Raw genomic sequence first — 12080 nt, forward strand, 5'->3', positions numbered from 1 at the left:
AAAGATACATATATATAAATCCGTCTACAGCCAATGCTGATGCTTCACCAACTGCTTTTATGGTATCACTAACTTTAAAGCAGGCGGTAACCCCCAGCGCCCATTTATTTTTCTGCGTGCCTTCCCTGGAGGCTACTGAGGGGACACCAAATTCAACCGACAACTGCAACACAGCCTTGAAGAAACCGAACTGCAACCAAAAAGAAGGAAATGCTCCAGCGAGGAGGCAGAGAGACATTTTGGGGTAGCAGGTCTCCACAGGGAGACTTCTCCAGCTGGCTTCAACCTGGGGAGCGGGATGGGTGGGAGGCAGAGGAGGGAGCGGGAGGAAGGGGCACGTGGGTGTGCATGCACTGGGTGGGCAGAGGTGACAGGGAGGAGGAGAAGGGGGGTCGTTGTTTCTCTTGGTAAAAGTTAACAGTTGTGGAATGGAAGGAAAGCAACAGTCGGTAAAGTCTGAGGTTTCGGGAGGGGAGAAGGGAAGGTTTTCCCCATGGCTGGGGAACACCAGCATCAGCAGCAGCCCGGGGAACTCTGCTCTTCAGCTTACCGGTCTGTCAAATGAGCTGGCTGCTGTCTATATGCTTCCAGCTAGCTCAAGTCAAACATTAAATGAAGTAGAGAAATCATCAGATAAATTGCTGGCCCCCTCTACCCAAGAGTGAAGGGTTTTTGTACAGCTGATGACAGCCCTGATCTTTTGTCTGACCTAATTTACTTCTCTTTCAGGTTAGAATAAAGCGCGCTTTCCTGTCGCGGGATAACCTCCATCCACATATTGTGCCCTAAAAATAAAAGGATGCTTGTGCTATGTTAACAATACCATAACTTGATTAGTTTCTCAGGTTGGGTGAAATAAACTTTCACTGATCAAAGCTTCCCGTGTGTACACCACGAAATTATATGTTTGGGCAAGAAAGCGTCCCGCTAAAGTCCATCCACGACAGGCAAGCCGACTGCAGCAGAGAACAGCACAAGCCCAGCAGAGCAGTCTCTGAGCTGCTCAGCAGCAACTTCTACATGTCAGATGTGATTTTGTGTTTATTTCTCGAGGAAAAAAATGCTTATTTTCATTTGCAGGAACTCTCAGATTTTTTGCTACAAGGACCTGAGGATCAAAGTACAGTAAGCTATCTAATATCAAACAAATCCTCTTGGCGGGGGTACATGTGGCTTTCTGACATGTAATCAACGCCACATTATGTACGTGTATGTCTGCTTTATTGCTGTACACACCTTCCCCTAGAACTCCAGCTTCCTCGCTATGTGTTTTTACATCCACTGGAACAAACAAACGGATCTCCGTGGGTTTCCCCCCGCCCCACGCACAGAGACTCTCTCATGTACAGGTATCATTACCCCGATCGCTATCTTACAACAACAAATTGAGAATTTAAACACTGTATGTTGACAATGAAAGGCACTGTTAAAAACTAATTTTAATTAAAAACTCCTGTCCGCCCGAGTCAATTAATCAGCCATGATTTAGCTAAAAATAGATTTGTCTCGCTCGCAGCCCCTCTCAGCTAGCGCTATATAGATCTTCGCATGAAAATCAATACTACAACTTTACAGTGAAAACACTTTGCAGCAACGTGCAGTGTCTGAGCTGCGGCTGCTGTTTCCTGGGGTAGCGCATCCCGCGCAGCAGCGCCGGCGGGGCCGCAGCCAGCCCGGCCATGATACAGGCTATGAGCTCCCCCTAGTCGTCAACACCCGCCACTTCCAGCCGGGGGCACAAGGCAGGCTTGCGAGGCAACTGAAAAAGCCAGTAAAGTTTATTTTGGAAAGTATTTTCCATCAATAAACAACACAGAGCGCAAAGCAATCCCGGTAGGAAATGTGGAAGAGAAGCGAACACCTTGTGCGAGGCATTTTTGAAGCGAAGGGATTTGCTAGCAGCAAGCTCAGCCCTGGGAAGAGCCGCTGAAGAGGTGTCAACTGAAATCGGTAACTGATATCAATAATTTGTACTACTTCTACGAGCGCACACTCCTCTAAGTCATAATTATTGTCAAATATGCCACAAGACAACCCTTTGTTCTGCAGAGAAACATACATTTGCACAAGACAAGGGCTCCAACCATTCCTATTAAAGGCAGCAAGGTTGTAAAATCCTGAAGACTTTTATTTCTCAATATTTAGATAAGCCTGACAAAATATGCTCTGCATCTGCCGACCAGCAAAAAAATGCAAAATGATTTCTCACCCGCTGTAGATCTATTTAAGCCACTGAGCACATCAACCAACAAGGACGGAACAACCTAGATCCACAGTCTAGTTACTCTGCACCAGTTTTTAAAAAATATTTCAGAAGACCAGAAACTGTGAAAATGTGCTAGTATTTTTTTTAGCTTGTAAGTCCAATACAAATATATTCAAATGGAAGGCAACCTGGAAGTCAACGGCATACGACCTCGGTTTTTTTCCTGTCCTATTTAAAGCCAACTCATGTAATGTCTTTTAAAAGCACGTTAAGCTTTTCTGTGCACAACTATGTGGGTCTTATGAAAAAGTCAGCCATCTCTAAAGTAACAAAAATTTCCTCTTTAATTCTTCGGTCACAGCTTACATCCTCTTCGTATTAGCTGATTAATACATTGGCGTGGGGAGGTTTCTGTAGGAAAAGTGCATTAATTGCACTAAACCTAAATGCGTTTTAAGAGAAGCTTCTTGAAGCAATTTGCAAAACTTTGACATGCAAAAAATCGTAGGGTTTTTTATTATTATTTTTAATAACTACAAGCATATACAATGCAATAAAGGAAATTATTACTCTTCCTAGGGAACCTGTTGACCAGGTACTGAGAGCCTCCTTGGGAAACCTGGTTCTCTACCTGGAATTGTATGATTTTACTGTGCCTTTCCCTCCCAATCTTTGCTGCTGCTCTACAGAAATGTTCTTGCTTTGCCGCCTTCTGCAAAACTGCTACAAGCGAGCTTTTCACATGCTCTCGCCTTTCACATTTCCTTCAAATGCAAAATGCAGGGCTAGTTTGAAAACAGATTTCTCAAGTTAAAAAAAGATCTTAAGCTGGAAAATCAGCAATTTCAACCAAACCAAAATAACGTTTCTTTGCACAGAGCAGCTCAGCCTCCTCTCCTCTACACAATCGCCTCTTTTGCTTTGTCCACCCATTTAAGTGAGCTTGGCTACCAAGTTTGTTCTGTCCACCACCACTGAAGAAAGGTGCAGAGCTGCTCTTTTCACTCCAAGTGTTGCCCCTCTTTTTGTCCTGCACACGCATCCATTACAAGGCTGCCTGGGTGAGCCTGGCAAGGACAAGCAGGCCACTCCGTTTTGCAGCCTTAAAGATCACGGTGCTAATGAGAGGCTGCAACTCTGGAGCACAACTACATTGCAGCCACTCTGCTTTTTGTGTTTGTTTGTCTTACACTCAGGATCTAAACGTTTCTCCGAACACCAAGAGCATGAAACCCAATAAACTCCAGCTGAGCAGTGTCCGAAAACCCTTCTCTCTCTCTCTCTCTCTCCCCATCTCTCTCCCAATCTCTCTTTCCTTGCCTGGCACAGACCTCCAATCCATCCTGAAATGCAACTCTCCTGACAGATGCCAAAAAGGGAGAGAGAGAGGGGGGAAAAAAGCCCAAGCTAAGCATGACATAAATGCAAAATTTCTGAAAACGGTATCAATTCATCCCGGCTTTGGAGGCTTGGCTCGAGGTTGGCTTTATTTTGTTGTAAGTGTTTTGGTTCCCCATTCCCTTGCCCGCTACTTTCCAAACTCCCCCTTACAGAGGACAGTCTCCCTGGCTGCTTTTCCCCCACGGATGACACCTTCCAGAGGAGTGCGGGGATTGCGAAACCCCCTCCTGCAAGCCTGCAGCTGAGGCTCAGCGCCTGTGCGCTGAAATGCCTGCGCTTCCTGCTCCCCCAGCCCCAACCCCAGCCCCAGCCGCAGCCCCCCCCGGCTCCCACCCCCTCCTCCCCTGGATACCTTCGTTTTTTTCTGCCACTGTTCAGTATGCAGCCTGATTTCTCCGCCAGCTTCCTCAGGATGGAGAGATAGATAAATACAAGAAAGAGGGGAGGGAGGGAAGCTGCGTACCGCTCTGCTCTCCATTCCTCCCCAGCCTCCCCGCTAAACCCATTGTACACCCAGCTCCTCGGCACCTTTTCATGCTCTCCTGCCTCATTATTTACTTTCAAGTAAAGCGATCAGAAAAGGAGATCAAATTGGAAGAACAAACCTACCTGGCTCTCTTCTCCACCCCACCTCCCCCCCCAGCAGCAACAGCAACGAGAAAAGAAATGTTTCACCCCTTTAAACAAATTCAGACGTGCGCAACAAACCAGATTTTCCGCACACCCCCTTTCAACACCCCACATCTCCTCGCAATTGAGACAGAAAAGAAGTGGGAGAAATTGCACGGGGCGATTTAGAGGGGTTAGGTTGTTGATGCTTTTTCTTAAAAAAAAAAAAAAAAGGAAAAAAAATAAGCCACCAACAAAAAAGGGAAACGCATTTTCCAAAGCGGATGGCTAAAAACAAAAATGCAATTAACGAAGGGGAGGGAGTTGAGGAGGGGGGCAATCCACCTTTTATGGTGATGCAAATCTGACTCCAAAATAACAATGAATTAAAAGCAAACACACCCCCCCCCCCAGAAAGCGCTGAATACCAGATGCATCTTCATTTGTGTTTCACCAGCTGATGGGCGGGGGGGGGGGTGGGGTGGGGGGGGGGGGGAGGAACGGGTTAAAAAATAAAGGCGCACACCAAAAAAAAAAATTTTAAAAAAAGGAGGAAAGACAGAGCGAAAGAAATTGAAATTTCGGGATCCAAGCCGTCCCCCCACAACCCTCCGCTACGAAAAGAAAAAAATCTCACAAGAGGTGGAAAAATTATATACACACATATATATCGATTCCCAAGGAAATCTTACAAACAGAAATTTATCACCGGTAACAAAGAAAGAGAGGAGCTCGCAAGCACCAAATGCTCCTGGCAGATGGCTCCTATTCTTGGCTTTCAGGGGAGGGGAGAGAAGCCGGGGGAATATTTTATTTATTTATTTAAATTCTTTAAAATCTCAACATAAATATTCGGATCCGCCGCGGCTCAGGCTCAGCCCCGGGCTGGCTCTGTGCGCGCCGCCGCCCCCCGCAGCACAGCAACTTGCGGACCCGTCTTGGGGGGGTGGGGGGTGGTGGTGTCCGGCCGGCCTTCCCGGCGGGTCGCGGGACCCCATCCCGGCCTCCGCCCCCCAAACCTCACCACGGCGCGCCGGGCATTTTCTACCAGCCCCCCCCCAAACGGGTCCGATGCTATAGGGGGGAAATGGGGACCCCCCTGACACCCCCCACCCTCCTCGTGCTCCGGTGGCGGAGGAGCAGCGGGGAGCGCTAGGGGCCCTCGCCCCGGGAAGCGCCCCCCCCCCTCCCAACTCCACACCGCCCCCCCCCCCCCGCCCCCCGCGGCACAAGCCCCGCGGGGACGGGAGCGGCGGAGCGCCTGGCGCGGGGACCGGCCCCCGACTCTGCCTGCAGGCGCTCGCCCCTCTCCCGGGGCTTTAGGGTGAGAACGAAGAGGAGGGGGGATGCTGGAGCTGGAGGAGGGGGCGCCTCCTTCCTTCCCCCCGTTTTATCCTTCCCTTCCCTTTTTTTTTTTTGGGGGGGGGGGGGAATATGTGTGTGTTTTCATTTCACAATGAGAGCTTCGGCAAAGTGCAGCCGCCGCTCCTGCCCCGGCACCGGAGGCGGTGCCGCTGCCCGGCCCGCATCTAGTGCCCCCCAGTCCCATCCCCCGCCTCGGCTCTCCCCGCGCCCCCCGCCACCGACAGACACCCCCGCCCGCCCCCGGCCCCCCTGCAGCCCCTGCCTCTAGCCCCAACCGAGCTGGTCCTGCCTCCCCCCCAGCCCCCGCTTTGGAGGAGAGTTATCGCCCCGCCGGCGATGCACCTGGGGCGGGCAGGGTGCAGCCTGCCCATCTACCTGCCCTGCGTCCCGGCGGCTGGGGGGGGGGGGGGTGCGCTCGGCGCCTGCCGCTGCCGGCCCGCGCTGCCCCGTGCGGCCCCCCGCATCCATGTGCTTCCCGTGCAGTGCCCCCCGGCCTTCTCCCCCCCCTCGCTGCCCACCTTGATCCCCCCGCCCCGGCCCGGCCGTCACGCCGAGGCAAGGCGCTCGGCCAACTTTTCCCACCGCTCCGCGCTGCCTCCGGAGCCGGGACCGAGGAGCGGGGGGCCGGGGGCGAGCGGCGGAGCCCCGGCGGGGTGGCCCGACCCGGCCCGGCCCGGAGCGGCGCGCCCCGCTCCGCCGCCCCCCGCACACGCACCCGCTGCCCGGGGGAGCCCCCGCCGCCCCCCGCCGCGCCGCGCTCTGCCCGCTGCACGCCGCCTGCCTGCCCGCCTCACCTCCGCACCGCTGCGAAAACGCGCAGCAAACTTCGGGCTTCTCCCCCCCTCCACCCCCAGCCCATCCCCCCTAGCCACACACCCCCCTCCCCTCTTTAATTCCCTTCTCCTCTCCCTCTCTCTGAAGTCATTTACCAGCTTTGGTTGCTCCTGGAGTCTCCCCCCCCCCCCCCCCCCGCCCCCCCCCCCCCCCAACCGCTTCCTCCCCTTCCCTAATTTTGCTCCTCGATTTCGGCTCGGTCTGGTTCCAAGTTCAAACTTACGTGTGATAATCTCTCTTTGTGACAAGTGCTGCGGGTTTCCCTGCTTGCGACGGGACATTGCCCTGGCATTTACACTGGCATCGCCTGGAGAGCTGCACTGGTTTGGGGGGATGTGTTGGGGGGTCGATCCTCCTCCTCCTTTTTTTTCCTCTTTCTTCTTCTTCTTTACCGAGTTCTTCTTTCAAAAAAAAAAAAATTAAAAAGGAAAAAAAAAAAAGCCTCCTTTTTGTTGCTGCTGTGGTGCACTGGATGGGATCCCTCTCAATTAAAAATCATCATCATCATCATCATGAAAAGCTCTTTCTCGCTCTTTTTTTTCTCTTTCACACACTCTGTCTTTTCTCCACTGCTTCTGCCACTTGGACTTCCAGATCTCTTCTTGAACTTAGGAGGATATGCACCGCCAGTGACACTTTTCTCTTTCCCTCTTTCCAGAGTGCTTGGCAAATTGGCAAGTGCGCTTTTCCACCAGGAGGGTAAAAAAAGAAAAAAAAAATAAAAATTGAAAAAAGAAAAAAAAAAAAGCAGGAATATCAAGAAAAGTACTAGAATTGGGATTGCCCCCACACGCAAAAATTGCCAAAAAAAAAAAAATGTTTTTCAGAGATTGACCCTTGCTGGGTAGATATATAGAGAGAATTTTTTTGAAAAGGGGTAGCCAAAACTGTGTCTCCTCTTTCCCAGTTCAAGTGGCACTGCTTTGCCCTGGTGCTTTTGGATTGCCAGTGCTCCTGCACCACTTTGCACTCTTCCCCCCTCGCCTGGCACTGGGACTGGAAGGAAGGAAGCCCCCAGTGCAGCTGGGCTGGTGCTGGCTATTACTATTATATATTGCAATGTGAAGATGGCGGAGTCCTGGTTCTCTGGGAGCGCTCTGTCTCTCTATGGCTGGGGCTGCCTCTGTACAATGGGATAAAATTCAAGTTCAAGTGCGGACGTGACGTTTAATCTGCACTAGAGACAAAAAGACCCAGAGAGTAGGAGCACTGGGGGCGACTAGCGGTGGCTTTTTAACATTGTACCCTGCAAGAGAACAAGAAACGCCACTCGCACACACACACACACACACACACACACCCGCACCCACACCCGCACCCGCGCACCCACACCCGCACACAAACTAAAGCACATGCAGGGCTGGGGCGCGCTCCGGGCTTGCTGCAGCGCTGCTTTGTACGCGGAGTGCCGGCGGCCCCGCGGAGCGGCGGGCGGGGAGGGGGGGCGGGGGGGGGGTCGAAGGAATAAATCCCCATCCTCCCGCACGGCCAAACTTCCCCGAGCCCGGCGCCGGCCGCGGAGAGGGCGGCTGGGGTGGGGGCGGCTGCCGGGGGCCGCGCTGAGCCGCGCCGGGCTCCGCGGCCGGCGGCCGGGGGAGGCGCGGGCGGGCGGGCGGGAGGCTGCGGGCGCTGCCCGCCGGTGCCGCCGCCTCGCCGTTACTCATTGCGGCGGCCGGTCTCCGCCGTCCGGGCTCGGCGCTGGGTCGTGCTCCCCGCCCCGCCGTCCGCGCCCGGGAGCGGCCGCTCCCGAGGGGGCTCGGGCTGCTCTTCCTTCCAGGCGCCGCGGCAGCTCCTCGTTCCCCTTGCATTTCTTTCAAACAGTTTTACAACAACACAAATATCTGTGTGGGTTGGGGAGAGGATTTTTTTTTTTTTTTCTTTTCTCCCTCCTCTCTCCCTACCCGAAGTGTGATGGTAGCGGGACACGCGCGCACACCCGATCCGCACACGCACACACGCTCCGACCTTCTTCTCCCACCCCCCTACCCCCCTTCCCTTAAAATCCTGGCAGAGAGGATTTTTCCTCGGAGGAATTAAGTCTCAGCCACGAATCGAGAGACGCCGAGCTCCCAGGGACCGCATCTCAGTGCACTTGTCCTCCTATTTCACACGCAGGTAAATGCCCGCAACTGCGTGCGCTTCTAACTTGGGAGATTCTTGGAAACCAACTTTTTCCCCTCTACCTCCACTCTCCCAGCCCGTCTCCTGCCATTTCCCCCCCCCCCCCCCCCCCCCCCCCCCGCTCTCTCCAGACAAGGAAATTGTTCGGTGCAAACAGCTTTTCAGCACCAGGTCTGGACAGGGCGAGGAGAATGGGGAGAGGGGGAGGGCTGGGGGCTGCAAGGCAGATGGAGCAGAAACCCAAGAAACCCAGCCTCCACCCGGAGCACGCCAGAAGAGCCGCTTTGCACTCGTGTCATTTACTTTCCACGTTAAATGAATTTTTTTTTTTTTTATTAAATGGCATGAGAGCCCTTGGGGGGGGGGGGGGAGCAGAATTCATCTCGGTGCCCTTAATCAGCTTTGAGTCGAATTTGGCTAAACAGCATCGCTCTCGCCTCCTCCAGCAAATCTGCCTTTTCCTCCCCACACCCGTCCGCCCGCTCACAGCTCGCATTTCGGCGCTGCCAGCCCCCGGCCCCCCGGAGCCCGGCCCGACGGCACGCCGAGGGCAGGCGCGCCCTCCCCCAGCTCCCAGGCCGGGCGGTGGGCGCCGGGCCAGCCCGGCAGTGCCCTCCTCTGCCCTGGCTCAGCCCTCCGCCTCTATTAACGCACGGCAAACACGTCAAAGACATTTAACGGCGCTTAAGCTGTTTCGATTCTTCGCCGTGTGTGTTTTGGTTCAGTTTTGCAGGGTCCTGCGAACAAAAACAAGCGTGGTGATGGCAGGGGCTCCGCGCCGCCGGGCAGGGGAGGGCAGGGGGTGCCCCGGGGCCGGCCCTGCGGGGCAGCGCTGGCCCAGCCGGCGGGGCCGGGAGTCGGGATGCCGGGGGCGGGGAGGGAAGGGGCTTCCCTCCGCTGGTCTCCGCACCCGCGGGGAGGGGTGCCCGGGCAGGTCAGTAGGGATGGGGGCTGCTCTCGCTCCTCGCCCCCACTCTGGTCCCTCCTCTGCTCCCGGCTGGCGAGGCCGAGGGGCTTTGTGTGTCTGTGCCCGCCGTGCAAAGCCCGGCCGGCCCCGGGGCCACTCCGCGAGGCTGCGGCCGCGGTCACGGGTGGGGGGTGGGGTGTCGCTTGACACCCTCGGGGGTGCAAAGTCCGGCTCGCAGCGGCGGCGGTCGTTTCTCAGCACGCTGCAGGAAGCTGCACCCCTTCGGAGCGCAGCTTATCGCGAAGTTACTGGGCATCATCTGTTGATTAACCAGTGTCTTCCAGTGGGCACAGGGAGCAGGAGATAAGGGCCGGCAATGATTGACCAGGCGGGCGCCCCGGCTGCCTGGGGCGGCGGGGCCGGCGGAGCCCCCTCCCGCCCGCACCGCCTCGTCGGCTGAGGGCAGGGCTGCGGGGGGTGAGCCCCCCCCCGCCTGCCACCTCCTCCTCCTCCGAAAATACATCCCAATAGGGGTAAAAAAAAAAAAAAAAAAATTCCAAAGTGATTTCTCAGTCTCCTCTTTCCTCCCCTGTCTGGCACTTGTGATCATTAGCACTGAAAGCTGTTAATGTCTTGTCTCACAGCTCCCCCTTTAGTCTCTCTGCTCTCCCTGTCTCGCGTTCAAAGCCAGATCAATAGCAAGCTCTTTCTAACCTTGACCTATCCCTCGACCCGCCTCCATCTGCAGCTGGCCCCGCGCTTGTGTCTCTCCCCCCCGCCGCAGCCGGTGGCAGCAGCCCCGCAAGAGGGGCCGAGGTCCCCGGGGGCTGCCCCGGGCGGCGGCCCCCGACATCGCCCCGCTTTGTCCCGGGCTGCGCGGCCGTGCTGAGCGCCCGCAGCCGGGAACGGGGGGCTCTGCCCCCGGCCCCCCGCTCCGCCGCCCTGGGGGCCGCGGCCCAGCGCCGGCCTCCCACCGACCTCCTGCAGACCTGGAGCCGCCGCTCCCCATTACAACACCCCCCCCACCCCACTCCACTCCCCCCCCAAAAAAAACCCAACCGAAACAACAAACCAACAACAACAAAAAAATCCCCCAAAGAAAGAATAAAACAGGCAAAACGGGAGCATAGCCTGCAAGAAGAGAGCAAGCTTTTCGCTAGCTTTAAAGGTGCTGTTGTCCCTTGTCTTAAATTAGGGGGAAAAAAGCACTCTCATGCACAAAACAACTTGTATTAAGGTAATCATCTTTTCTGTCTTCATAATATACCAGGGATTTGAGGAGTTCTCATCTAGAAACACCATCTTTATCATAGGGGAAAACAAGCTAATATAATGTTAAATATTTCATTTTATCCTATATACAACAAGGCATGCTGAGTCAAGAACTCTCTGCACACACATGTTCAGCTTCTGGGTTTCTCTTTCTTTTTTTTGAAATTGTGCAATGTCTTTAGCTAAAATTTGGCACGGGTATAGATACATAAATAACAGTGGCTTCGGTGTAAAGAGGAAGTCCCAATATCCTCACGGAGGATAAGCTTGATGTGTCACTTGGACACTTTTCGAATGCATTTCCACTTTCTCCCCATTTGCTCAAATAACTTTTCAGTGGAAGAAAAATTGAAGCTGCAGATTCTGTGTGATGTGATTTTATTTTTTTCCCAGCCTTTACTGAGAAAGCTCATGCTAAGTTAGAAGTAAATTGGTTTTGATACAGATCTGGGAGTTAGGGGTGGGAAGAGAGGGAAGGAAAGGAAGGAAGGAAGGAAGGAAGGAAGGAAGGAAGGAAGGAAGGAAGGAAGGAAGGAAGGAAGGAAGGAAGGAAGGAAGGAAGGAAGGAAGGAAGGAAGGAAGGAAGGAAGGAAGGAAGGAAGGAAGGAAGGAAGGAAGGAAGGAAGGAAGGAAGGAAGGAAGGAAGGAGGTTTGAGACAATCTTGACATAAATGAGGCTGCTGTCCTCATTCCCTTTGGATCTTTAAATGTTGCTTCTTGGGAAGAAAAAGAAACATAAACACAGGGCGTTGATCTGATCGGCTTAGTTAGCCGCTCCACCTTGTGAAAAGACACAGAAACACAGGATCTAACCAGATCATATTTACATACATATTAATAAAGCTCCCGAGGTGGCAGTTCAGCCTTCACATACAGTGCAAGGATCTCTGCGAGTTCTCATTTTAGACCCATAAAAAAAGATAAAAAGAGGTCTTTTGGGCTTCCCTGAATATTTTTCTGCAGTGGTTTTATATCATTTCTGAAAATTACATAGTTAAGTGGCATCAAATTTCTGGGTGATATAATAACTCAAAATGTGTAATTTTTTTGTATCAAATCACTTTGCAGCCATAAACAGAGCTTCAGAACCTCAATCAGAGGAATGATTTGGTGGGGTTTTTCATTTATGGCAAACGGTAAAATTGTTCTTGTTATCTATTCAAATATATATAAATTGCAACATTTATTCACTTGATTTTCTTTTCCATGACACTGGTATATTTGAGGGTGCAGTGAAATGAAGGCTTAAGAGGATAATGTATTATCCCCTGCCCCATTCCCAAGACTTTTTGGAGAGAGGCAAAAGCGATGCCCATTTTGATGTCTTTTCAAGACATTTGGTATCCCCTTATTTTTGGTGGCTGT

At 53.4% G+C, this 12080-nt stretch overlaps 1 protein-coding gene across 4 annotated transcripts in view; it reads right to left on the reverse strand.

The window, feature by feature from the left end:
* Positions 1-7504, reverse strand: part of BCL11B (BCL11 transcription factor B) — a 92699-nt gene extending 85195 nt beyond the window's left edge. For all 4 annotated transcript variants that reach the window (XM_074868753.1, XM_074868751.1, XM_074868752.1 and 1 more), the window contains exon 1: positions 6639-7504. In XM_074868753.1, coding sequence (XP_074724854.1) covers positions 6639-6696 — 58 coding nt within the window. In that variant the 5' untranslated portion in view covers positions 6697-7504. The remainder of the gene's footprint in view (positions 1-6638) is intronic.
* Between the last annotated feature and the right edge of the window lie 4576 nt (positions 7505-12080).

Source organism: Strix uralensis, chromosome 4 (assembly GCF_047716275.1).
Source record: "Strix uralensis isolate ZFMK-TIS-50842 chromosome 4, bStrUra1, whole genome shotgun sequence".
Taxonomy (NCBI): domain Eukaryota; kingdom Metazoa; phylum Chordata; class Aves; order Strigiformes; family Strigidae; genus Strix; species Strix uralensis.